The following is a 27,504-nucleotide window of genomic DNA, read 5'->3' as shown; positions in this document are numbered from 1 at the left end:
TTCTATTTCTACTCACTAAATTTAATTCAGGCATTATTCTATGTCCTTGTGGCTTAGGCACAATCAGTTCTGTGTGTGTGTGTTTTCCCCAATAGCTTACAACTATGATCCTCGAGCTCAGACATGAGGTAACCCTAATTATGTAATGTCCAGAACTTCCTCCCCAGGACTATAAGTGCTCCCTCTGCAGTGGCCTGGCTGGTGCTGGTCTGTGAATCAAACCCAGGTCCTCAGCACTGCCAAGTTTCCAAGGTTATTTATAATTTGATATATCGACTATCAACATGTATCTGATCGGTTTACAATGCTAAAAGTTAAGTAATAAAAAAATATACCGTATTTGCCGGCGTATAAGACGACTTTTCAGTACCTTAAAATCCTCCCCAAAGTCGGGGGTCGTCTTATACGCCGGGTACTGTTTACATCACAGTTCTTCAACCGCCGGTCTGCAGAAAATTCCTGCCGGTCCGCACAGGACCGGCGAGATGGACCCGTTAAATTTTCTGCCCCGATGGTGTTTGCAGAAATCTTCTGTTCCTCCCAGCCTCGGGCGATCAAGACAGGCGGTCATTCCCTCTGTGAGTCTCGCCTATGCAGAAACAGGAAGTTGAAACAAAATAGGCGGGACTCAGAGAGGGAAGGTCCCGACGTTTGCAGCCTGTCTTGATCGCTGCCCTTGCTGAGTCGCCGAAGAGGGCCGCGGGGAAAGTGCAGGCAGAGAGAAGATGGTCAGCGTGCGCGGGGAGGTCAGCGTGTCGATTGGGGCCATCAGCAGCGGCCACGTGCAGGATGCGGCGGGTAGGGGCCTCCGACTCGTCTTGGGCGGCTGGGCCTGCGGTGCAAAGCTGTTTTTGCCGGCTTGGGGGGGGGGGTCGCGAATCGGAAGAAGGGGTAGTCTTATACGGCGAGTATATAACAAACTCTATATTTTAACTGTAAAAGTTGGGGGGTCATCTTATACGCCCAGTCGTCTTATACGCCGGCAAATACGGTATATAAAATTAAAATAGGGCAAAATGAGGACAGAACAAAAACAGAGACATTGACAAAACAGATACAAGAGGAGCTGGGGGAGGGGAAGGATTAAAATTACAGCATAAAACAAAATTAAAGGGAGGGAAGGGGAGTCACTTCGTTAAAGCGGTTCTCATTGTTTATTGGATATGATTGGCGAAAGAATCTTATCTGGTAAGCCAGAGACTTTTCATGAAAACATCATAGGAGTAGTGTAGTGAGCAAAAATCTTATCTAGGTTGATGACTTTCAAGTTTTTACTATTTGCATAGAAGTTTTACTATGATTTTTTTTAATATACATATACAAACCATTTTGGCTTGGCAGGTTTCTCCCTCCTTCGTTTTGGCCTTCCAGCTCAGTTGGAACCTGCTGTGCTGTTGGACTATGATTTATGTTTGTTTCTTAAAATTTGATATATACCGCTGTGAACCTCCATTTTTATACTCTCTCCCAGGGCCCAGCCAAGTTATTGTAGCAACAGTATTTGACCAGGGACAGCAAAATTTGCAGCTCCCTTTGGAACTTGGTTAATCTAGACCTTATGTATAACCACTAGATGTTACTGTCATGCTGGTGACTGTACTCCCTTCAAGGGAGTGTGAATGAGCCAGGATTTGAACCCGGGCTCCTTGCCTTAGTAGCCATCTGCTTTGCCAATAAGCTTAGTCTATATTGTTCACTAATCTGAATCCAGGACCAATGAAATGTTTTGGCAATTCTGTTTGTTTACACAGCAGATATACTTTTTGTGTTTCCAAATCTGTAACAGCTTGCTGCCAGATAGGAAGCTGTTTTAGTAATGTTAGAGACGTAATTGATTCAGGTGTCTGGAAGACTAATGTTCAGATCTGCATTTGATAACGTGGTGTGTGTTTTTTTTCATTAGCTGTGTATGGTGATTTACATAGAAACATAGAAAACATAGAAACATAGAAGGTGACGGCAGATAAGGGCCAAGGCCCATCAAGTCTGCCCACATCAATGACCCTCCCCTACCTCCCTTTGCGAAGAGATCCCACCTTTCGATCCCATTTAGCTTTAAAATCAGGCACACTGCTGGCCTCAATCACCTGCATCGGAAGACCATTCCATCGATCCACCACCCTCTCGGTGAAGAAGAATTTCCTGGTGTCGCCATGTAATGTCCCTCCCCTGATTTTCCATGGATGCCCTCGTGTTGACGTGGGTTCCTTGAAGAAGAAGATATCCTCCCCCACCTCGATACGGCGCGTGAGGTACTTGAATGTCTCGATCATGTCCCCCCTCTCCCTGCGTTCCTCAAGGGAGTAGAGCTGCAGTTTATTCAGCCGTTCCTCATACGGGAGATCCCTGAGCCCCGTGACCATCCGTGTGGCCATTCACTGGACCGACTCAAGTCTCAGCACATCTTTGCGGTAATGTGGTCTCCAGAATTGTACACAGTATTCCAGATGCGGTCTCACCATGGACCTATATAATGGCATTATGACTTCGGGCTTACGGCTAACGAAACTCCTTCATATGCAACCCATGATTTGTCTGACTTTAGATGAAGCTTTCTCCACCTGAGTTGCAGTCTTCATGTCCTCACTGATGATTACCCCTAAGTCTCGTTCCGCTACAGTTCTCTCTAGGATCTCACCATTAAGAGTGTAAGTCTTACATGGATTTTTGTTGCCAAGGTGCATGACCTTGCATTTTTTGGCATTGAAGTTTAGTTGCCAGGTCCTGGACCAATTCTCCAGTAGGAGAATTTGTGTTTACATCCCCAATAACTTTTTAGTATTACATCCCTTATTCTCGCTGGAAGGACCTCAGGTGGAAAACATAACAGGTGCACCATCTTGTGCCTTAGAAATGTTCATTTAGTTTTCTGGTAATGGTACACAATTTTGTAGTGTGAATTAAGGCTACCAGAAAAATAGAAAAGTGGAGAAGAATTTTCATTGGTCAGAGTATCTGTTTGGCCCTCTGTGCTTGACCTTTTGGATAGCGCTATTCCTTTTTTTTGGAGGGGGGGTTAAAAAGAAAAACACCAGTTTTGCAGCCCCTTTTAAAAGCTGCATTAGGCGCTAACACAGCTCAAGGTAGAGTACCATGGGACGTGCTCGGGCATCTTGCTGGCCACTGCAAAATGTTCTCATGTTAAAAATGTATAATTTGAAAAATTCTCAGGACTAAGACATATAGGGCTCATTTTACTGAGATGTGTTGACGGTTTAGCATATGTTAATTGCTGAGATACCCAGTTTATTCCTACGGGTGTCTTAGCATTTAGTGCACTTACCCACACACTCGCACTCATTTTTGTACTAAGTTGCGGTAGAGGTTTGTACTGCTGCCCGGAGTGCTAAATGCAATGATGCTCATAGAATTCCTTTAAGTGTCGGAACATTTAGCGCTTCAGTACCGCGGCTTAGTAAAAGGGGCCCATAATGGAATGAAGAAAATACCATGAGATCTTATTTGAGGTTTATTTCATATTATTTGTAATGCTATTGGTTAATGTAAGAACAAGAGGGCACTCGGAAAAATTAAAAGGGGACAGATTCAGAAACAATGCTAGGAAGTTCTTCTTCACCCAAAGGGTGGTGGACACCTGGAATGAACTTCCAGAGGGTGTGATACGACAGAGTACTATATTGGGGTTCAAGAAGGGATTAGATAATTTCCTGAAGGAAAAAGGGATAGAAGGGTATAGATAGAAGAATACTATACAGGTCCTGGACCTGATGGGCCGCCACATGAGCGGACTGCTGGGCATGATGGACCTCTGGTCTGACCCAGCAGAGGCAATGCTTATGTTGTATTCAGGTGGTTTCTCAATCAAAATGTAGTTTGAGGAACATAGCGCTCCTTTTGATGCACCATGGTTAGATTAATTAAAATGCGAAAAATGAGCTGTGATATGTAACTACTACTATTAATTATTTCTATAATGCTACCAGACGTACGGAGTGCTGTACAGAGTCGCACTCATTAATGCACGTTAGCATTTACTAACTAACCCGATATTTGTAAGTCTTTAAATCTACAACACTCCCCTGCCAGCCATACATGAGGTTTCTAGGCCATATGCAGATTCTTCAGAACTTTCCACTGAACTTGAGAAGTGAGAGAAATTTTAAATCGGGTAACAAACATGCCTTATGTTTATTATGTGTGTAGCACCCCTTGTGATATTGGTTCAGAGGTTTGATGTGGAGGTCTGTGTGTACATGGATGACATCTTGTTGGTGGGTTATTGTTGTCTGAGTGCAGTTTTACAATGCATCACCTTATTTTAAACATGGACAAGAGGTCACGTGATGTAGTGAGCCTGGTGAGCCGTGTTCTTACTGAGCTCCTGGACCCCAGGCCTTGCTGGTTTAATTAAATTCTTTTTGGGACTCTGCCCGTTGTTGGATAAAGGGTTATTTTTATATTTATGGACAGATATTTGCTCAGAACTCTGATTTTGATAAGTTCTAAGCCGCCTTGCAAGAAAAAGGACTGCGAGAAATCCCACCCACCGGCTGGTGCTATGGCGAGCCCTTCAGGAAGCATGATACCACTTTTACCTCTGGACTCTGTTAAGGAGCTTACCACTGCCTTGGTTCAAGCGCTGGAGCCTCGACTAACTCTGATATCCACACAGCTATCCAATAATGGAAGCCATGTTCTCTGACCTCCTCTAGAAGCTGGAGGTGAGAGTGGCCGAAGTTGAAGATTCAGCAGCGGTGACCACTGATTCCCTAACGTCCCTGCAGGAGCAACTCCGTCGTCAAGATGAGAAACTTGAAAATCTTGAAAATTGTTCCCGCAGGGACAATGTTCGTCTGGACTTGCCAGTATCTATAGCTGACTCCAGCTTACTTAAGATGCTAGAGCAGTGGTTACAGGTGGATCTGCCGCTACCATCCGGCTTGGGTCCTTTTTGCCTAGAAAGGGCACATCGCTTGGGGTGTAAAATGGATGAACGCATGCGGCCCCACATCACCATCATGAAAATCCACAATTATGCTTGTAAGGCCGCTTTGATGCAGCAATATAGACTCCATTGGGACTCCTTGAAATATGATGGCCATCGAGTGCAATTGTTTCAGGATTATTCATCATCATTGCTGGAGAAGAGGAGAATTCTCTCTTATTTGTGCAGCACTCTCAGAAAAAGCAACGCTTCGCTCTGGCTTATCCGACCTAGCTCTGCATTTTCACAGTAACTGGATGGCGCACGTTCAACTCTGTGTCAGAGGCTGGCAAGTATCTCAACACCCTGCACCCAGGTTTGGGGCATTCTCCTTCACCTACTTGACTGCATTGGATAGGCTATTGCGGCTGAGTTTGGTGCTAGTTAATGAAACTTGCACGGATTATTTTCCTATCCTGCGTGATACTAGGCAGGGATGCTCCATTTCACATCTTCTCATTCTTCTCTCTTTAGAACCCCTACTTTGTACCCTCCGATTATTTGATGTAGTGAGTGGCCGATGGGGAAATTAAAACTTTAGCCTTTGCAGATGACATGTTTTTGGTTCTTACATATCCAGAGGTTTCGTTAGTGTTAGATCTTATTTCTGAGTATGGACTTTATTCTGGGTTATCTCTTAATTTGGATAAATCAGTTGCTATGCCTTCTTTTCCCGAGATTAGAACTACTTGGAGGGGGTCGTTTCCATTGCAGTGGGCCGATTCATCCCTACGATATTTGGGAGTTCTCCCCCTTGACCTCTCTTGATTGTATTCCTTGAATATAGAACCTGTCTCTCACCAACAAACTACGTCTGTGGCGGGGTCTTCCTCTTTCCCTACTCGGCAGAGTGAGTTTATATAAAATGCTTATTATCCCTTGTTGGTTATATGTATTTCAGGTTCTTTCCCTTTACTTGACCCATAAAGATGAAACAAGGTTGATTCGATTGATTCAGGGGTTTTTATGGGCAGATGGGCATGCTCGTCTGCCTTATAGACTTGCTGCTATGCCATGGTACAGAGGTGGTCTGGGTCTGTTCAATTTGCTCTTCTTGATGGTTGATATGCGAGACATTAATGATTTCTTTCAGGGAACTTCCAAATTTACTAATACTCCCTTGGAACTTTCTAGTTTTCGTACCACTCATTTTATTGCTTATCTTCATTCTGTTCCTCCTTCATCTGGTCTTCTCCGTCATAAAATCCTGTAGCATCTTCTGCAATGGGTGTGGAAGTGGGTCTGCAAATACCATGCTTTACACTGTACTGAATCTCCTTTCCTTCCTATTCGCTTTAATAGTAACTTTCCCCCTGGAATAGATAATGCTATGTTTGTTCGATGGTAAGCAAGGGGGACTCATTATTTATATCATCTGGTAGAGGAGGATGGGAGAATAAAGTCCTTCGTTCAGCTACAACAGGACTATGATCTCCCTCCCACTGATGGTTTCACATATATGCAGATTCATCATTATTTAAATTTGCTGCAGCCCCTTAGGGCTCCTTTTACAAAGGTGCGCTAGCGTTTTTAGCGCACGCACCGGATTAGTGCACGCTACCCGAAAAACTACCGCCTGCTCAAGAGGAAGCAGTAGCAGCTAGCGCGCGGGGCATTTTAGGTGCACACTCTGTGTGTTAAGGCCCTAGTGCAGCTTTATAAAAGGAGCCCAATGTGTTTAAAAAAGGTTGCCAAAGCGTGAACAACACTCATCCCCTTCTTGGTTTCCCATTCAGAAAGAGACACAGCTAACTTTATCTCCCTGCTTTTTTCAAACTGTCAGCAGCGGTTTTGCATCAGCTAGTTTGCTCTGTCAAGGTTCAAAGTCTGGGTCAAAGTCTCCTCATCATTAGCTGCAATTTTGTTTAAAAAAAAAAAAAAAGAGGTACCAGTAATTTAAGAATTTTAAAGGCGAATGGGACCTAGAGAGCAGGAGTACTGATTAGACGCGTCTGGTCAGCCTCATCGCGTCGTGCGCTCTTCAGACAGAGGTTTTATTAGAAACTAGTCTTTATTTGTCATATTTTCTTTTAAAATACGTTTCTTAACGATTAAACACGATTAATTGCTACTGCACAATGCGATTAATCGTGATTAAAAATTTTAATATTTCTGCAACCCTACTTTATGTTCAAATCTATTTTATTAAGCAATAGTAAATACAACAGCAATAACAACCATGGTATACATTTTCATCAGACAACCGCGGAGGACTGGACTCTTATGTCCTCCCCGGACCAACCGCACCCCCACCCCACAGCAAAGAATCCCCAACCCCCCCTCCCCCCCCCCACAGATACAGAAACTCATATGCAGGGAACAGCAAATGCAAATAGAAGCACAGATTCAGAGGTGGAGTCTATTCAAAACACGGCTACGACTCTCAGGAGTCAAAATGTTCAAATACGGAGTCCAAGTGTGAACAAAGTCTCTGCTCCGGCGACGAGAAGAACAGGCCAAACGGGCCTCCCAACCCAGAAGTTCATGAAGGCGATTCCTCCAATACCAGAAGGAAGGTGGCTCAGAAGAAAGCCAGCAACACAAGATACATTTCTTCCCCAAAATAAAACATTTACTAAGAAATAATTTTTCATAAGAAGTGTACATAGACAAGAAAGAGAAGTGGGCAAACAGCATGGAAAGCACTGAGACTGGCACAGGGGTCTGCAACAAGCCCTGTAAAAAGGAGGCCAGCGCCTTCCAAAAGGCCTGAATCCCCTCACAACTCCAAATACCATGAAAGTAAGAATTTACCTCCACCGAACAGCGGATGCATAACTGAGTATCAATACAACCCATATGGTAAGCCTGACTCTGGGAAGCATAGAAACATAGAAACATAGAAAGATGACGGCAGAAAAGGGCCAAGGCCCATCTAGTCTGCCCACTCTATAGACCCTCCCCTTAATATTAGCCAATGTTCTACCCTGATCCACTTAGGGATCCCACATGGGCGTCCCATTTATTCTTAAAATCTGGCACGCTGCTGGCCTCGATTACCTGTACTGGAAGCTTGTTCCATTGATCAATCACTCGCTCCGTGAAGAAATACTTCCTGGTGTCGCCGTGAAATTTTCCGCCCTTGAGTTTGAGCGGGTGCCCCCTTGTGGTTGAGGGGCCTCTGAGAAGGAAAATGTTATCTTCCACTTCTATACGTCCGGTGATGTATTTAAACGTCTCAATCATGTCTCCCCTCTCCCTGCGTTCCTCGAGAGTGTAGAGCTGCAAACTGTTTAGTCTTGCTTCGTACGAGAGACCTTTAAGCCCTGAGACCATTCTGGTGGCCATCCTTTGGACCGACTCGACCCTCTGCATGTCCTTGCGATAATGTGGATTCCAGAATTGCACGCAGTATTCCAGATGAGGTCTCACCATGGTCCTGTATAATGGCATTATGACTGCAGGCTTTCTGCTGACGAAACTTCTACGGATGCAACCCAGCATCTGTCTTGCCCTTGATGAAGCCTTCTCCACCTGATTGGCAGATTTCATGTCTGCGCTGATGATTACTCCTAAATCTCGTTCTGCTGAAGTCCTGGTCAAGGTCTCCCCGTTCAAGGTATAAGTTCTGCACGGGTTTCTGCTACCCAGGTGCATGACCTTACACTTTCCAGCATTGAAGCCCAGCTGCCATGTTGAGGACCAGCTTTCCAATGTACGTAGGTCCTGTGCCATACTATCTTGTAGCTTGCCCTCGCTTACCATATTACATAGTTTGGCGTCGTCGGCGAATAATGTTACTTTACCATGAAGCCCTTGAGTCAGATCTCCTATGAATATGTTGAAGAGGAGTGGACCCAAGACCGAGCCCTGCGGCACCCCGCTGGTCACTTCCGATGTCTCAGAGAAAGTACCGTTAACCATCACCCTCTGAAGTCTGCCACTCAGCCAATCATTGACCCATGCCGTCAGAGTCTCTCCTAACCCCATCGACTTCATCTTGTTTAACAGTCTGCGGTGTGGGACGCTGTCAAAAGCTTTACTGAAGTCCAGGTACACTATGTCCAGTGATTCTCCTTCGTCCAGTCTTTTTGTTACCCAGTCAAAGAAGCTGATGAGGTTTGATTGGCAGGACCTACCCTTGGTGAATCCATGTTGATTGGGGTCCCGTAGATTCCCTTCGTCCAAGACCGTGTCCAATTGGCGTTTGATCAGTGTTTCCATGAGTTTGCATACTATCGATGTCAGACTCACCGGTCTGTAATTTGCAGCCTCTGTCCTGCATCCCTTTTTATGTAGAGGAACAACGTTAGCTGTTTTCCAGTCCAAGGGGACTGTCCTTGTACTCAGTGAGAGATTGAAGAGCACGGCTAACGGTTCTGCCAGGACATTACCTAACTCCCTGAGCACTCTGGGGTGCAGATTGTCAGGTCCCATGGCTTTGTCCACCTTGAGTTTTGTTAGCTCAAAGTAAACCTCGCTGGGTGTGAATTTAAAATCCTGGAACGGGTCTTTTGTGTTTGACTGTGGCTTCAATTGAGGGCCGGATCCTGGCGCCTCGCAGGTGAAGACCGAGCAGAAGTATTCATTTAGTAGTTCGGCCTTTTCGGGATCCGATTCTGCGTAATTCCCGTCCGTTTTTTTCAGGCGTACTATCCCGTCTGTGTTTTTTTTCCTGTCACTGATATACCGGAAAAAGGATTTGTCCCCTTTCTTAATGTTGTTTGCTAGAGTTTCTTCCACTCGTAGTTTGGCCTCCCTGACTGCCGTTTTGACCTCTGTGGACTTGATCCTGTGTAGCAATTGATCTTCGCTTTTCCCCGTGCGTTTGAAGGAAGCAAATGCGTTTTTCTTCTCCTTAACGAGACGCGAGATCTCTGCGGTGAACCACTGGGGTTTTTCTTTTCTTCGCCGTTTGTGTGATGATTTTATGTAACGGCCGGTTGCCTCGTGTATGACAGATTTCATGGATGACCACATATCCTCCACATTCCCTGTCTCAGTTTGGACCTGGAGCGCCTGATGGACGAAGACTCCCATGCGTGCAAAGTCTGTTCCTCGGAAGTTGAGTACCTTTATTTTAGTGTTTGATCTATAGAAACCTTTCCTCAGGTGGAACCATACCATGTTATGATCGCTGGAGGCTAGCTTATCTCCCACGAAGACTTCTGAGACGCTTTCCCCATTGGTGAGTACTAGGTCAAGGATCGTTTGGGCCCTAGTGGGCTCCATTACCATTTGATTGAGGCGTGCTCCTCTTATGGAGGCTAATAGCCTCTTGCTGCTGCTGGTTGTTGCTGAAGGTATGCTCCAGTCTACGTCCGGCATATTGAAGTCTCCCATTAGTACAACGTCCCCCCGTAGAGCGATATTTTCTATGTCTTCGATTAGTTCCGTGTCCTTGTCTTCTGGTTGTCTTGGAGGTCTATATACCACACCAAGATACAGGCATTTTTCTCTCCCTCTGGCCAGGTTCACCCAGAGGGATTCCCCGGTGTACTTAACGTCCGTGATTCTGGTGGTTTTGATGCCTTCCTTAATGTATAGCGCTACCCCTCCGCCTACCCTAGGCCCGCAAAACAGTGCGAAAGTGACATTCACGTAGTTCAGCACTATGTACCAAGCCCGCAGTGCGTTTCAGGGTAGTTAACAAAAAATTATCCCCCAAGTCCCTACCCAAGTCCCGCTGCCATGCCTCCAAAATACCAGGGAAAACCCTAGGCGGGCAAAGAGCCAGGATCCGGCCATGCAACACAGAGATAGAGACCCTAGTATCAGGATCTGCAGTCAAAAAAGTACATAGCCGGGTCCCAAAATCCCCCCGCAAGGAAGTCCCCTGGAGAGAAGCCACGTAGTGACTGAGTTGACAATAAGCAAAAGGAAGTCCAATCTCAGGGACCCCCCTCCCCGCCAACTCAGCACAAGGTAAGAGAGACCCATCATCCCGCAGAACATGCCGCAACTGTTCCACCCCCCGAGCCCTCCAACGACCAAACACGGAAGGTCCAACCCCCGGAGGGAAAGCTAAATTCCCCACCAACGGTAGAAGGGCGCTAGTATGAGAGTCCTGATGCCACAACCGAAGGATTTGATGCCACACTGTCCACAAGGACCGAAACAAGATACTACGCCTACAAAGTCGCGGCAGTTTAGATAGCGGGGTGTGGAGGAGATACAAAAGATGAAGAGGATAGAAATGATCCCTCTCCAGAGAAAGATCCGTATAAAAAGAGGTACCCAACACCCAATCACTAATATGACGAAGCAAACAGGCCTGATTATAAACCCTGATGTCGGGCACCCCCAAACCACCCCCATAGGCAGGCCCCACCAACAAGAACCATTTCAATTTAGGTCTCCGTCCACCCCAACAAAACCGGGTCAATAGGGAGGTGAGGGAACGAATATCCCTTTGCAACAAAGAAATGGGAAGAGTCTGAAGAACGTAAAGCCACCTCGGGAAGACAACCATACGAAATAAATGAATTCTTCCCAACAAAGACAGCGGCAACGCCTGCCATTTGGCTAGCAACAGTTTAGTATCCGCAAGGAGTTTATCTATGTTAAGACGATACAGTTGGGCCACATCCATAGTCAGCCTGATCCCCAGGTATCTAAAAGAGGAGTCAGCCCAGTGCAACGGGAAACTATCCCCCCAAAACCGCTTAAGATGAACCGAGGAAGCCAGCGCCTCAGATTTCGCAAAATTCAAAGCGAAGCCAGAGAAATCTCCATATTCCCGAAGGCTCTCCAACAATACGGGCAAGGAATGCTGCGGGTCCGTTAAAAAGACCAAGAGATCATCCGCGAACGCCGCCAGTTTAAAATGTGAATCTCCCAAGACCATTCCCCGAATATCCACATTTGCCTGAAGCTCCCGAAGTAGAGGGTCTAAAGAAAGCACAAACAGGAGCGGCGACAAGGGGCAGCCCTGGCGAGTCCCTCGGCAAATAGGAAAAAAACCAGAGCAAGTCCCATTAACCAAAATCCGCGCCTCTGGATCACTATACAGCGCCTGGATTGCACCAAAAAAAAAAGGGGCCCAAACCGTACATCCTCAGCACCGCAAAAAGGTAACCCCACCGCACCTTATCAAACGCCTTCTCGGCATCAAAACTAATGAGCATGGAGGGGCTACCGTCCTGTCCCACCCGTTCCAATGCTAACAAGATGCGCCGGATATTCTTAGCTACCGGCCTATCCCGCACAAACCCCACCTGAGAGTCCGAGATCACCGATGGCAAAACGCGCGCCAGGAGGGTAGCCAAAAGTTTAGCCAAAAGCTTCGCCTCATAATTCAACAATGAAATAGGACGGTACGATTCAGGCATGAGAGGGTCCTTACCAGGCTTCGGGAGAACTATAATAGACGCTAAATTTACGTAACGAGGAAGAAAGCCCTTAGCAACACTCAGATTATAAACTTCAGCCAGCACTGGCGCTATGTCCGTCACCAACAACTTATAGAACTCACTCCGAAACCCATCCGGGCCCGGCGCCTTTCCTAACGGACTGACCCCAATTGCCCCCTCCACCTCCTCCGCGGTAATGGGAAGATCCAAAACGGCTGCATCCCGCTGAGATAAACAAGGCAAATCGAGGCTGTCAAGATAAAGTTGCCCATCCAAAAGCTCGGGGCCTGGATCTGTATACACCTCAGCAAAAAACTCCCGCAACAGTTCACAGATCTCCTCTGGCCAATGATGCAGCACCCCAGAAGAGCCCCGAAGAGCCAATATGCTCTCAGGTTCTCCCCCTCGGATGCGCCAGGCGTGCCAACAATCGACTACTCTTATTCGCAAACCGAAACAAATGAAACTTAAAGTACTCCCTCGTCCGCAGGGCCCGGAGATGCAACAAGTCATTCAGTTCCTGCTGGACCTCCAAAAGCTGCGCACGAAGCAGGAATGAGGGCGCCCTGCCGTACTGACGTCTCAATACAGTTGCCTTCCGCTCTAAAGCCAGAATCATCCTATACTTCAGCTTCAACCCCTGGCCACATAAGCAATGACATCCCCCCGTAAAACAGCCTTAGCCGCCTCCCAGTAGAGAATGGGATCATTACGATGCTGCTGATTATTATGTTGAAAATCACGCCAGCGCTGTATCAAAAACTCATGGAAACGAGTATCCCTATACAGATAACAGGGAAACCGCCAGGACCCTCTATTGAGCGGAGAGTCTCCCCAAGTCCACCGAAATCCCACCCAAGCGTGGTCAGAAATTTCAATGGGGCCCATATCAACCCCCAATACCCGGGGAAGCAATGCACGAGAAATGAGGATAAAATCAATTCGGGAAAGCGTCCCGTGCGCCCTGGATAAGTGGGAGTAATCCCTCTCCAAAGGGTGTAGCACCCGCCACACATCAAGCAACCCCAAGGTAGATTCCAAAAGCTGACCACCCGTATAAAGTTTGGAGGTCTCTCTACCCAAAGAAGCAGAGCGATCCAACTTTGGATCCGGTACCTCATTAAAGTCCCCGCCCACCAGCATCGGAACATCTCCAAACTGCAAGAGTTGATTGTGAAGCCCCCGAAAAAACCTGGCCGAAGGATTGTTAGGAGCGTAGACATTGCAGAGCAAAAGGGGCCGATTATCAAGTGACACTAGGGCAACGATGTAACGCCCACTAGGGTCGCGGAGCACTTTCTGGGTTTGTAGGCGAAGACCCTTACGGATCAAAATAATAACACCTCCCTTTCCCCCAATGGTGGGCGCCTCCAAATAGGAACCCACCCACCAGGTACAGAGCTTGGCATGTTCCACTGAGGATAAACGGGTCTCCTGTAAAAAAGCAATAGAGGTTTTAGAACGATTCAAACGCTGCAATATTTTGGAGCGCTTAATAGGGGAGTGGATCCCCCCAACATTCCAAGAAGTTAAAGTGTATTCCAGAGCAGTCCACTCAATAGACAAGTAGCACAAGAAGAAAGAACCATTATAATACCAGAGAAGCGTCCCAGCCACCGCCCCCCCGGCTTCACGCCACCCCCTGCCCCAAGAATCAGGCCATACCCCTGCCACCAAGTCAATCCCAGATCACAGAACCCCCCAACCCTCCCCCCCCAAAATTCCACAAAAAGCCCCACCACAGAAACCCCGAAACCCTTCAAGACCCTCCCCCACCCCCCAACTACCCCCCTCCCCACCCCTCTATCCCCCCTCCCCAACCAACCCTCACCCAATCTACACCCAAGACACCCCAAAAAGGGCATCACTTCCAGGAAACCAGGTACACCCACCCACGGGAATAATGACCAGTACCCCCCGACCCGCAGACCCCAAAACTCAGAGAATAGCAATAAACATCCTCCAGCAGCCAAACCCCCCAAGACACTCAACCCACCCCTCCCCTCCCCAAACACCACAGCCACCACACCTACCCTCAAGCACACTCACCAAGCCAAATCCCCAATGCTCAAATAACTGGATAGGCCAGGAACAGACCCAAACTAACATAGAACAACCAGGGTAACCCCCCTCCATCCTCACACACACCAACCAGGCAGTCCCTCATGAAAACACAGAGACCCAACGCAGAGGGAGAAGAGAGAAACCCCAGTCCAAACTCAAACCACAGACCAGTCCCCAGAAATGGGTCTCCTCAGTCCACAGCAGCTCCCTGCGGTGGTTCTTCAGGCATCATCTCCGTCACAAAACGCTGCGCGGTCTCCAAGGTGTCGAAATGATGAGCTCTACCCAGATGTGTCAACCTCAGGCGAGCCGGGTATTGCAGAGAAAAAGCGATGTGGCGCTGGATGAGACGGGTGCATAAAGGTGAAAACCTGCGCCGTGCCTGAGAGACCTCCGCCGAGTAGTCCTGGAAGCAAAGAATGGGCTTGTTGTCATACAAGAGCTTCTTGCCCTGCCGCAACGCACGCAGGATCTCCATCTTATGATGATAATTCAAGATACGGCAAATGACCACTCGAGGTCTGTCAGCATTCTCTCTCCGCTGCCCCAAGCGATGCGCCCTCTCCACCCGCAAGGGGCCCGAGGAAGATGATAGAGACAAAGACTCAGGCAACCAACGCCCCCAGCTCCACATCCCGCACCGATTCGGGCAGGCCAACAAACCGAAGGTTATTACGGCGGGACCTGTTCTCCAGGTCATCCACCTTGGCACGCAATGCAGCCAACGCTGTAGTGTGGGCGGACTGCTCCTGGGCAAGCTGCTGGACGTGATTCTCCGCAGCGCTCACCCACTGCTGAGTCTCCTTGACCTCCGATGTGAGGGAGGCAAATCGCTGGTCCAACGTGTCCAGTTTATCAAGTATGCGCTGCAGTTTGTTCCCCAGAGAGCTCTCAAGGGCAGCCTGAACCTCTGCCGTAACTGCGGTAACCCAGGATGAGTGAGGAGCCTCCGGCGACGGGGGAGCCACGGGATCCGCTATCTTGGCCTCTGGCAGCTTACTCCGCTCCCGATCTTTTCGGACCGCCTTAGTTGCCATGGCGATCCGACCCTAGGCTCCCAGATCTTGCCGCGCCACCAAGAAGCCCCCCAGCACAGGGAGAAGCCCGAACCCGAAATCTGGCCTGCAGGGGAAGCCACGCCGCGTACCGGCGCATCAGAGTCGCAGCCGCACTCTTTCTGCGGCGCCACGTGGCCGCCGGGAGTCCCGAGACCGAAACTGCAGGGCTGCTATGTGGGTGGGTTCCGAGTCGCGCCGCGCCTCCAGTAAACTCCCCAGCACAGGGAGAAGACCGAACCCAATGTCTGGCCTGCAGGGGAAGAGCCACGCCGCGTTCCGGTAGGCCAGAGTCACAGCCGCACGCTGTCCGCGGCGCCACGTGGCCGCCGGTCGTCCCGCGACCTAAAATGCTGGGCTGCTATGTAGATGAGATCCAAGTCGCGCCGCGTCTCCAGCAAACTCCCCAGCGCCGCGGACAGCTCGAATCAGAGGGAGAAAAGCAGATTAATTGCCGCGCCGTGGTCTGGTGTAGTGGAGCTGTAGCAGCACGCTGTCTACAGCGCCATGTTTCCGCCGGAAGTCAGAAACTAGTCTTTAAGCCCGTTACATTAAAGGGTGCTAGAATAGAGTGTCTGTCTTTCTGTGTTTCTTTCTCTCTCTCCTTTGCCGCTGTCTGTGTCCTTCTGTCTCCCCCCTCCCCCTCCCCCGAGCAAAGCTGTCTGCCCCCAGCACACACCTCCCACCTAAAGCAGCCCCTTTTCCCTCTCCCTATCTCTCCATGGCCCCTTTCCCTCTCCCTCTGGCTCCCTGAATTAATCCCCCTGCTTACCCTCCCTCCATCCCGGCGTGTTCTGGCCTGCTCCTCTTCAAAGCAGGCCGCGATCGTGGTGGCCGGCCCCAGTGAACTTCGCAGGCCGCTCCCCAACCCGGAAGCACGCTCCCCCCCCCCCCCCCCCGACGCGATCCTGTGCGACAGAGGGAACGTGCCACCAAGGCCGGAAAGCGGCCCGCGAGGCCCGCCAAAGCCGGCCACGATCGCAGGCTGCCCCGAAGAGAAGGATCAGCGGCAGCGACAGCAGCGGTGAGCAAGGGCGGGAGGTATAGTCCAGCTTGCTTCGGGTTGGTGAGGTGAGGGCGGGAGGTCTGTTGAGCTTCTTTCGGGTTGGTGAGGGCGGGAGGAGGGGAGTGGCCAGAGTGATCATTGGTCGGGTTCTAAAATGGAACACGGCCACGGATCACACACCACGGCCGTAGTAATCACGCTTTTTTAAAAGCGCATGCGCCACTAACCTTTTATTATATAGGATTCAGTGCACTAAAAAATAATGCCAAGCATATTAGCAGAAATCCAGATTAAATGGCCTTGTTTAGTACAAGACCTGTAATCTGAATCCCCCTGATCAAAACATTTCTAATGTGTGGTCAGAGTTTTGTATCTTGGGTTTTCTGTGTGCACGTCTTCCCGTATTTTGATGAGGCTACCTAACACACCCTAGTATATACACCATTAGTCTCTGAAACATGATGTATATGCAGGGATGGATTACTATCTGATTAAGCGGCTGACCTTCCAGAATATGGGGATTAAACTTCTGGCAGGAGCATGACGCACATTTGTTAGGTTCCATTGGCTGCCTCTTGAATATAGGGTGATGATTAAAATTCTGACTGATCCATAAAGCTTTTTATGGAAGAACCCTTCTTATCTGGCTGATAGGATGCCTTTATGCTCCCCTGCGAGGGTTCTCTTAACACCAATAAGTTATCTATTTTTGCTTTGTCCTTTTTTTGGTACACTCCAACTTTGTGGAATCCTCTACTTGCTGATGTGTGGGTGAATTCTATTTAAAAAAAAAAATCAAAGTTATATTAAAGACTTGCTTTAAAAAAAAAAATTGAGATGGATGATCTGCCTCTGGCCTAGCTATATGTGACTTCTAGAAAGATTTGTCTGTTTCTAATGTGGTTTGCTCTCCTATAAATGTAGCTGTGAACTGCTTAGCATGTATTGAAATAAACTATAATCTGTACAGTGTAAATGCCCGTTAGCTGCAGGAGCAAGTTAATGATCTTGGACCTTTTCTTCCTTTAGACTACAGGATGACATTGCTTAAAAAAAAATTGCTGCTGTCAGCTAAGTGGGAAATGCTTAACTGTTTATCCCCCCCAGATCTCTGTTTATTTGTAGATTTTAACAGGGTACTAAGTTGTTCTTATACAAGCCCACTCTATTCCTGGAAAGTGGGTACTTGATCCCATCTCACGAGATCTCTTGTAGGCAGCTTCATTTACATATTTTTGATCCTCCCCTCTTACCTCGGGACTTCCCTCTGACTTCTAGTTGTCTTCCTACAAGCAAGACAGGAGCTAGTCTTTTCTGCTCGTGTTTATTTTTTCCTTACCTTCAGTATTTTCGCAGCTTCATGTTTTCGTGTTGCGGAGGTTCCCTATGGGGACATCTCTGGCTGCAGGACATCACAAATTTTACTGGCAAAGTCTGTTTCCAGGGGGGTTGGCTGCTTTGCAGGACTGTTGCCTTAGGAGCATTGCTCACCCCATGTTCATCTGCTAGTGGTTTGGAGTACAGTCTACATGGCTCTATGGAGGTGTATCCAGGATCAGGGCTGACTACGTTCCTCCATCTTTTTGCGTGCGTGCGTGCATGACGTTTCCAGGTAAGGTGGAGGTCTCCAGCTGAGGCGCTGGACCCGAGAGGCAGTCAGAAGACTGGCAGTCCAGGTTTCAAGGCTTGCTGAGGGAGAGGATCTCCCTATAAGCTGTTTCAACTTCCATCTTGCAACTTCCAGCACCCAGCATGGCATAGTGAGTCTGAGGCTCCTTTTGTTTTACTTGAAGCTGACTCCAAAAAATCTAAGCAGTTTTTAGATGCTTTATGACCAGCCACCCAAGGAGTTTCTCAAGCTGCCTCTTCATGACATCTTAAGAGAGACTTTTTATAAAAACTTTGAAACTCATTTAACCATCCCAATGGTTCCTCGTAAGCTCGATTCACTTTATAGGGTTCCAGAGTTTAACAAATCCCAACTTCCACATGAATCACTATTGGTGGAGTCAACCCTGAAGAAATCTGTGGGAGCTAGCGTCTATGCCTCAGTACCTCCTGGCAGAGAAGGACAGACCATAGACAAGTTTGGCAAACGACTGTTCCAGAACACTATGTTGGCCAATAGACCTGGCAATTATGCTTTTCATTTCTCTTTTTATTTAAAGCACTTAGTTAGCCAAGTTGCTAAATTTCATAAATATTTGCCTGATTGCAAACTCCCTGCTTTTCAACATTTCATCTCTGACTTACTTCAACTTCAGAAGTACCTTGTCCGCTCTGTTTATGATAACTTTGAACTCTCCTCATGCACTGCAGCCATGTCAGTGGCCATGCAACACCTAGCCTGGCTGAGAGTTTTGGAGCTTGATGTCAACCATCAAGATCGCCTGGCTAATGTTCCTTGCTTAGGGGATAAGCTTCTTTGGATACAACTACCTAAAAATTATCGGCTCATGAGACTAGGTGGGATACTCCTTGTAAAACCTAAGACAAAACCTATCCCTTCTCGTCCTTTCCAACAATCCTCCTACCAGAGACAATTTACTGCAAAGCCTATGACTCCAACTCCGTCTCAACCTAGGAGGCAGCGGCCACAACAGCAACAAGCACGTCAACAACAACAGAAGCAGGCCGCCCACTCCAAGAAAGAGAATTGTTGGGCAGAGGGAGGGAAAAAGAATTATTGGATGTGCTGGTAGGAGAGGAGTGCGGTACAGATGCATGGGGAAGAGAGAGATGAGAGGGAGAAATGTTGGATGTGGTGGAGAGGGAGGGTCAAGGAGGTGGAGAAAGTGGAAAGAATACTAGGATCAGGCTTTGGAGGGAAAAAAAAGTTGCTCGGAGGGAAAAAAAAGTTGCTCAGAGGGAAGACTTCCGGGTTTGCGGAGGGAGGGAGGAATGTTGGGCATGGTGGTAGAGGCAATGGAGGGCAAGAGATGGCATGTTGTTGGAGAGCCCCATACCCAACATTTCTTCTTCTTTTACCTCTCTCTATGTGGGCAGGGATGAAAAATGCTGCACATTGTCCGGGTGATGAGATAGGGAGAAATGTTGGACGTGGCAGTTCAGGTGGAGGGAGAGATATACCCTGGAAGGGGAAAAAGTGACCTTTGTATAGTTTAATTTTGTGGTTACCATAATATGTTAGTAAGTTTATATTGTGTGTACAGTACACTGAAGAACGAAAGTAAGTGTAAACCCTCCTACCTTTTCTTTGTAACTACAGTATTTTGTTACTTTGTTTTGAGGATCGATTCTTTAATGTAATAATTAGATTATATATTATGCACTTTGTTGATTAAGTGCTTGAATCCTGCCATTCCCCCTCCATCCTCCAGTCTGTGGAAAAATTGTCTTGTATGAAACCAGTCCCTGGTACAAAAAAGGTTGGGGACCGCTGGGATTGATTACCCACTTGTCCAGGAATAGAGTGTGTATTTACAAAAGAGAAGGAAATTGAGGGAAATTGTCCTGCTTGTGCATGCTCAGACTTTCTAGTCCTGCAACTTTGCAGGTGGCTGCACATCTGTCTGAAGCAATGCAGGTTAGGGGTTCTATTTCAATATGTGTCTCACAAATATCCAACAATAACTAGGTTGATATATCAATATTCTAAGAGACTTAATCGAAATACCTCAGCCCCACCACTCCACCGCAATAATAATTTCTAAAGCGGGAGATTTACGTGGTGCTTCATCATTGGTAAATCGTCTCGAATCGCTGTGATTGTATTCATTTAAATATTTTTTATTTTAGTTTTTCATTTTAATTTTTTACTTATCAATAAATAGAAAGTTATAAAAGTGTATAAGATTGTATACTTAACATCTACACACAGCTAAACTTCATACTTGCGAGTCGGATGACTGCGGCGACCTCGGGAGACCCTTGAGACAGCACATGTAGTGCGAAACATGTCGGGTCGGACTCCCAGGTTTAGCTGTGTGTAGATGTTAAGTATACAATCTTATACACTTTTATAACTTTCTATTTATTGATAAGTAAAAAATTAAAATGAAAAACTAAAATAAAAAATATTTAAATGAATACAATCACGGCGATTCGAGACGATTTACCAATGATGAAGCACCACGTAAATCTCCCGCTTTAGAAATTATTATTGCGGTGGAGTGGTGGGGCTGAGGTATTTCGATTAAGTCTCTTAGAATATTGATATATCAACCTAGTTATTGTTGGTTTACACGATCTAGCTGAGTGGGTTGGTTACACAACTACATAAATTACTGGTTCCAGATTAAAGCTCACAGATATCCATGCATAATAACTGAGCTACTGTGATAAGTGCCTAGGCTGAAATGAAGCATCTCTGTGCTGATAGATAAGGTTAGTGGCAACAAACAGTCTCTAAGAACTATAGCAGGAAGGAACCAAAACAGCCCTATATGACAACACTATGCTTACAGTCTTATTGGTCCCCGAGTTAGTTTTGTAACTTGAGGCGCAGAGAAATACTGTCATTGGCAGAGCCAGAGATTAGAACCGAGGTGCAGATGAGAGAAGATGGCTTGCTTAAGGTCACACAGTAAGTGGCAATAAAGGACTCTGCTGAATACATGAATGTTATGGTGCCAGAAACGACATGTTCAGTAAACTAATGAAACAATATTTGTTCTGTCTTCCTAGACCTTTCTTAATATACAAGCCAAAAAAGAAGTCCAATTATATTTACATTTCAATTATAGAGCACTGTTGCCGGCTTTTACAAAGCCGCGGTAGAGGTTCCTACTGTGGGCTAGCGAGGTAAATGCTCTGATGTTCATAGAATGAGCGTCAGAGCATTTACTTCACCGGCCACAGTAGAAACCTCTACTGCGGCTTTGTAAAAGGAGCCCTATGTGCCTTATGTTAAAGATTGGAGAAGGAGGAAAATACTTCAGTTGCTCCAAGCATTTCTTTACTCGTTCACATTTTTTTGAATGAATGTATTGGAGCTGCAACATCATTTATTTATTATGTTTTTGCCCATATAGTTAATCAAACATTCAAGTATTATCTTTAAACTCAATAACTTAACTGAATTGACTGTGGGCTAGATTCACTAAGCAAACCGATCGGTTTGCGACCCCTTAGTGACCAGATATCCCTCCGGCCCGATTCACAAACCTCTCCCGCGATCTGCTTCAAATCCATGCATGCCCAATGAGGGGAAACACGTGCAAAGTAGGCAGGGATGCGATTCACAAAACAAATTTGGGACACCGATTGGGCTGGCTGATGGAGACCAATCGCACACGTCTCTTCTGACTCTCCTGCTCCATTGCCCTTCTCTCTGCCCTGATCTTGCTGTGTAGGAAGAAAGGTTTGCAGCACTGGGGGATATAAACACGTTCAGACTCCCTTGTGAGGTTCTCTGCCCTGAGCTCCTACTCTCTGCTGCCTTCCTTGCAGTGTGAGCCCGTGGGTTTTGCAGCCTTGCTTTAAATCCGCGGGCTCGTACTGCAAGGAAGGCAGCAGAGAGTAGGAGAGTCTGGGCGGCAAGAGCAGGGCTTGGCTGGAAGGGGAAAGCAGGAGAATCGGCGCGTGTAAAAAAACCTCCTAGCAATTAAAAAAAAAAAAAACCTCGGACACAAAACGCATGTGCAGACCATCTGCAGGGAAAGCAGATGGTCTGCACATGCATCAGGATCGCACACACGCGATCCATGCGGTCGGAGGGGGGGGGGGCGTTCCTCCGATTGCCCTAATTTGAATTTATTTGTGTTGTGAATTCGTCGGGCCTGCTGTAATTGGCCACAGATCGCCCCTGGAAAAAAGGTTAGTGAATCTAGCCCGGTGTTTGGAGACTGATGGAGCGTCTCCATTTTGCTTATCTGCTTTATCAAAAACCCTCCTTTATAAGTTTAGCTGTGGTATTTTTTACTACAGGAAAACATATTTTTAATGTAAAGGCACATTAAAATTATATTATTGAACTACTATGTACTTGCTCGTTTATCAATTGTCTTGCATTTTACCACACCAAATTTTGTAAAAATGGTGCTTCCCTCTTTATAAAAAGTATGAAATAAAACCTTTTAGTCAAAAAAGAGCCATTCGGCACCTGCAATGACATTATGATGTTGTGTTCTTTTTAAGTAACCCTAACTGACTATTTCTTCATTGAATCCATTTTTAAAAATGTAAATAAATACCACCCATTCAATATGATTATTTAATTTGGTGGGTTGTACAGATTGTAGTTTATTGTGAAATATATTTTATTGAGCACAACAAAACAGCCAAAACCAGAGATACAAATTGTAACAAGATCAGCTCAGGAATTCACCCCTAATCAACCCAGCCCCCCAAATAGATTGTAGTTTAAAAACCCATCATTGTTCAGAGTGCAATATGTTGAACATCAACAGTCCTTCAAGATACTTTGTTTCAACGATTTTTATTGATTACTTCACAGTAAAACAATAATATAGAGAGTATGAAACGGGTCATCCAATTATATGTACCCCTCCCCTCCCCCTCCCACAGACTCCCCGATATGTTCTGGAAAAAGCAAGTACCCATACTAATATACCCCAAAAATAGAAGAAATGCAAACTGAAGGCTAATGCCAGAACAGCCTCAAGGGGATGTTAAGCAGTTATGACTAACGTGACCATTTATTTTTTTAATCAAAATGGGACATCTATTAATATTCAGACCCGCACCAAATCCCGCCCTAGTCCTGCCTCCAATTTCTTCCATTCATTTTCATGTACACACAATATCTTATTAATTCACAATAGTAAACATAAAATTAAAAAAAAACACAAAGCACACTGTACGCAGAGAAAATGTTAATTATTTATGAGTTTTGGACTTTTTCAAAGATGTCAAAGCAGATGACTTTAAAATATGCAACGTCACCTCAGTAACTATAGAAAAATAGACAAATATAGTGCAAAATATAGACAGCAGATATAAATTCTCAAAATAGACACATTTTGATCACTAAATTTAAAATAAAATCATTTTTCCTACCTTTGTTGTTTGGTGATTTCATGAGTCTCTGGTTGCACTTCCTTCTGACTGTGCATCCAATCTTTCTTTCTTTCACATCCATCATTTCTTTCACAATCCAGCCCCATCCCCTTTGGGTCCAGGTCTCTCTCTCTTTTCCCTCTTACCCTCCCCAGATCCAGTGTCAGTTCTCATTTGTACCTTTGTTCCAGGTCTCCCTCTCTCTCCCTCCTCTGTTATGATCTTAAATCTCCCTGTTCTTCCCCAGGGTCTCTCCCCCTCTGTCTGAACTTCCCATAGTCCTGCATCTGCTTCCTGTCTTTCCCCTGTGGTCCAGGCCTTTCTCTCTCTAGTCTTTCTAATCTGCTTACAACCCCCCCCCCCCTATATCTGCCTCTTTCTCACCTTCCTTCCTCCCTCCTTCCCTCCCAGCAGATTTTAGCTTATCTGTCTCCTCCTTTTCTCCTCTCAGATCTGGTATCTGTCTCCTTCCTCTTTTCCTCCTCCCAGGTCTGGTATCTGTCTCCTCCCTTTCCCCCCTGCTCAGGCATCTCTCTCTCCGCTCTCTTCCTCCTGTTCTTCCTTCTCAATTTATTTTCTGCCTCTGTCTAAATTCTTTCTTACTATTCAGTCCTCAATTTCCCTCTTTCATTGTGTCTACCTATAGCTTGCCACCTCTTTCCCTCACCCCTTCCAGTATCTAACTCTATCCTTTTCCCTCAATCCAGCATGTGCCCTTTTTTCTTTCTCCTCCCAACTTCCTTCCAGGGTCTGCTCCCCCACATTTCCATTCAGTGTCTGAACCTCCTTTGCCCCACACTTCCATTCAGTGTTTGTCCCGCCTCTCCCCACACTTCCATTCAGTGTCTGTCCCCTCTCTCTACCCCTTCCATCTACTGTTCACCCTCTGTCTCGCCCCTTCCATTCTCTGCCCTCTCTGCCCTTTCCATCCAGTGTCCGCCCTCTCTCTCTTCCATATGGTATCTTCCCTCTTTCTATGCTCCTTCCATAAACTGTCTCCTTTGTACATGATTCATTTCAGCTTCCCCCCCTCTCCATTTTTGTGTCTCCCTATGCTCTGGAATATCTCTCTTCTCCTTTCCTTCCTTCCCACTCCACCCCATGGTCTGACGTCTCTATCTCCTTCACTCCCCTCCCCCATACCCTGGCATCTATCTCCCTCCTTTCCCTCTAGTCTAGCATTTGTTTCCTCTCTCTCCCCCCCATGCCCTGGCATCTCTCCCTCCCTCTCCATGGTATGGTATCTCCTTTCCTTTCCCTCCCTCCCATGGACTTGGCATATCTCGTTCTTCTCCCTTTTCCTTCTCTCTCCTTTTGTGTCAGCATGTTCCTTGTCCAGCATCTCCCACCTGACTTCCTACTCGTCATGTCTGTTTTTTTTCTTCACCCTACAACCTTCATGTCCAGTATCTTCCTGTGTTCCTTTTTTTCTTCCTTATCTGATTTAGCAGCTTTCTCCCCTTTCCTGAACCAGTCAACCACCATCTTCCCACATCCCATTCCAGTACTTCCCCTCTTTTTCCTCAGGGAATCAGCCCTTAGCCTAATTTAGAGGCGAGTGTTCTAGTGCTGCTGGGAGACTGGAGGCGATTCTTAGCTGCCATCAGCCCTGCCTTCGGCTGCGCCGGTAATGCTAAACTGGACAGTAAAAGCAAAGAGAGATGCCGCGGGACTTTTCCACTTGCCTACATTGCTCGAAGTTCTGCCGCTCTCGATCCCGCCCCTCAAAAACAGGAAGTCACTTCAGAGGGGGGCGGGATCGAGAGCGGCAGAACTTCGAGCGATGTAGGCAAGTGGAAAAGTCCCACGGCGTCTCTCTTTGCTTTTACCGTCCAGTTTAGCATTACCGGCGCAGCCGAAGACAGGGCTGATGGCAGCTAAGAGAGCTGTCTGGATCGCGGGGCCCCCTTGCCATCCCCTAATGCCAGCCCTGAGAATAGGGAGGGTGATTTCGGACCTGGCAGGCCCCCCTGACCATTTTGGCGCTGTAGGGAGGGAAGAAGGGAGGCAGGCTTTAGCGCGGGAAGGGACGCAATCGCCGGTCCCTTGTCCCCTCGGACAACTTCGGGACGCTGTCCCTGAAAACGGGACATTTTGGCGTCCCGAAGCGGTGGGTCGGGACAACGGGACGGTTGATCCCATAACGGGACGTATGGTCACCTTAGTTATGACCTCTCTGGCATGATAATAAGAGACTTTCTTATTCCTGTCCATAGAGGACTCTGAAAATGCTCTATTCGGACTCTATCCGTTCCCTCTGTCTCTCCCCCCATCCCAGAATGCAGCTTCTCCCAATGCGGATGAAGGATGGACTTCTAAACCTAATGTGTCTCTTAAGCCAATGAATTCAAAGTCTGACTGTGCATTTATATGGAAGGGAATTTAGATAGGGACCCCATATACCGTACTCAGAAAAAGCTTTCTCCTTTTTGTAAGAGCCCCTAGCATCTCTGGCCTCCCAACCCATTAGTTCATGGATGCTAACTCTCCATCCCCAATAGGAGGGAGGGCTAGATGAGGTCCAGTCTTTCAAGATGGCTTTCTGTCCCACAAGACCCAGTTTTCTAACCTCAAGATATTTTAATGCCAGCCAGGTGGGAGCAAAGGAGTCTGTCCAAATTAGATTGTAAGCTTTTCCAAGCACAAACCGTCTCCTCATGATAAATAGTAGTAGTAGTAGTAATATTCCTCCTGTTTTCCATTGTACTGCAGCTCTCCTTACCCTGTGAGATTCTACATTTATTTTGCCCGTCCTCCCAAAGGAGCCCAGAACGGATTGAGTACATTCATAGTATGGATAGGACAAACTTTAGTGAGAAATACAGACTTTACAGCATTTACAGTAAAGACATAACAAACAGACTTAGTAGGCATAGGGTGGATTAAATTAAAGCGTTTACAGCGTAGGTATAACATGGAGGTAACATAGCTTTCCTAGCGATGGGTGTATCTTTGTTGTTGGAGAATGTGGTGGTAATTCAGGTTATATTTGTGGTGGCCTGCAAGTTTAGAGATGTCGGTGTATTAGGCGGTGCCTTTGAGATGCATCCGTCCAGGGTGTAGGCGCGGGTTGTTAAGGAGCTGGCATGTGATGCATATACAGTCCTTGCTTCCCTACCCACGTACCCTGAGCCCCTTCCATTGACCCTATCTGTATTTATATTACTTTGCACCTCCCCCCATGCCTTGTGGCTCAGTTTAGTATAATTGAGCTCTTTGACACCAGTCGGCACCATTTTTGGGTGAAGACTGTTTAGAAATCGTGAACAAGAGTGAAACCATACAGATGATTTTTTTTGCCAGCCTCCCTGTTTTGAGTGGCATTTATTTCAGGAAGCCATTAAAGAAATGTAGCAGTTAGTTTCCAGAAACCCCTAGGGATGTCTGTTGGTGATAAAACATTTTTTTTTCATTGTTATATATTGGATTTGACAGTTGTCAGCCGTGGTAAGTTTGCCAACATCTTCCTGTCCTGTTGTCCTTCAGGTTTGGCAGAGATGCTGCTCCGACGAATATCCCCCTTGCTAGGTGGCATGCAGATCCTAAACAGGTATGTTAACTGAAAATTAAAAAATTAATAACCCCATGCACAGGACATTGTATAAAAATTCCTGTTGCTCGTGTGTCATACTCTAGAACAGGGGTGCCCACACTTTTTGGGCATGCGAGCTACTTTTTAAATGACCAAGTCAAAATGATCTACCAACAATAAAATTTAAAAAAAAACACAAAGCACACTGTATGCATAGAAAATGTTAATCATCATTCCTATTCCAGGGTTTTTCAAAGAGGTCAAAGCAGATGACTCTAAGCACTATCACCTCAGTAACAACCATACAAAAATAGACAAATATACCCCCTCCCTTTTTACTAAACCACGATAGCAGTTTTTAGCGCAGGGAGCTGCGCTGAATGCCCAGCACTGCTCTCGACACTCATAGGCTCCCTGCGCTAAAAACCTTTATTGCGGTTTAGTAAAAGGGGACCTTAGTGTAAAATATAGACAGCAGATATAAATTCAGACACATTTTGATCACTAAATTTAAAATAAAATCATTTTCCCTACCTTGTCTGGTGATTTCATGAGTCTCTGGTTGCACTTTCTTCTTCTGACTGTGCATACAATCTTTTTTTCCCTTCTTTTAGCCTGTATGCTTCCTC

At 46.6% G+C, this 27,504-nt stretch overlaps 1 protein-coding gene across 2 annotated transcripts in view; it reads left to right on the top strand.

The window, feature by feature from the left end:
* Window positions 1-27,504, top strand: part of SUOX (sulfite oxidase) — a 48,451-nt gene that overhangs the window by 3,740 nt on the left and 17,207 nt on the right. Inside the window, exons 1-2 of one of the 2 annotated variants that reach the window (XM_033937031.1) lie at window positions 17,668-19,060; window positions 26,830-26,893. In XM_033937031.1, coding sequence (XP_033792922.1) covers window positions 26,841-26,893 — 53 coding nt within the window. In that variant the 5' untranslated portion in view covers window positions 17,668-19,060; window positions 26,830-26,840. Of the gene's footprint in view, window positions 1-17,667; window positions 19,061-26,829; window positions 26,894-27,504 lie in introns of those variants that run through there. The other variant, XM_033937030.1, reaches the window with a different exon arrangement.

Source organism: Geotrypetes seraphini, chromosome 3 (assembly GCF_902459505.1).
Source record: "Geotrypetes seraphini chromosome 3, aGeoSer1.1, whole genome shotgun sequence".
Taxonomy (NCBI): Eukaryota; Metazoa; Chordata; class Amphibia; order Gymnophiona; family Dermophiidae; genus Geotrypetes; species Geotrypetes seraphini.
The sequence above is the reverse complement of the archived record's forward strand: the minus strand, read 5'-3'. Positions and strand labels throughout refer to the sequence as shown.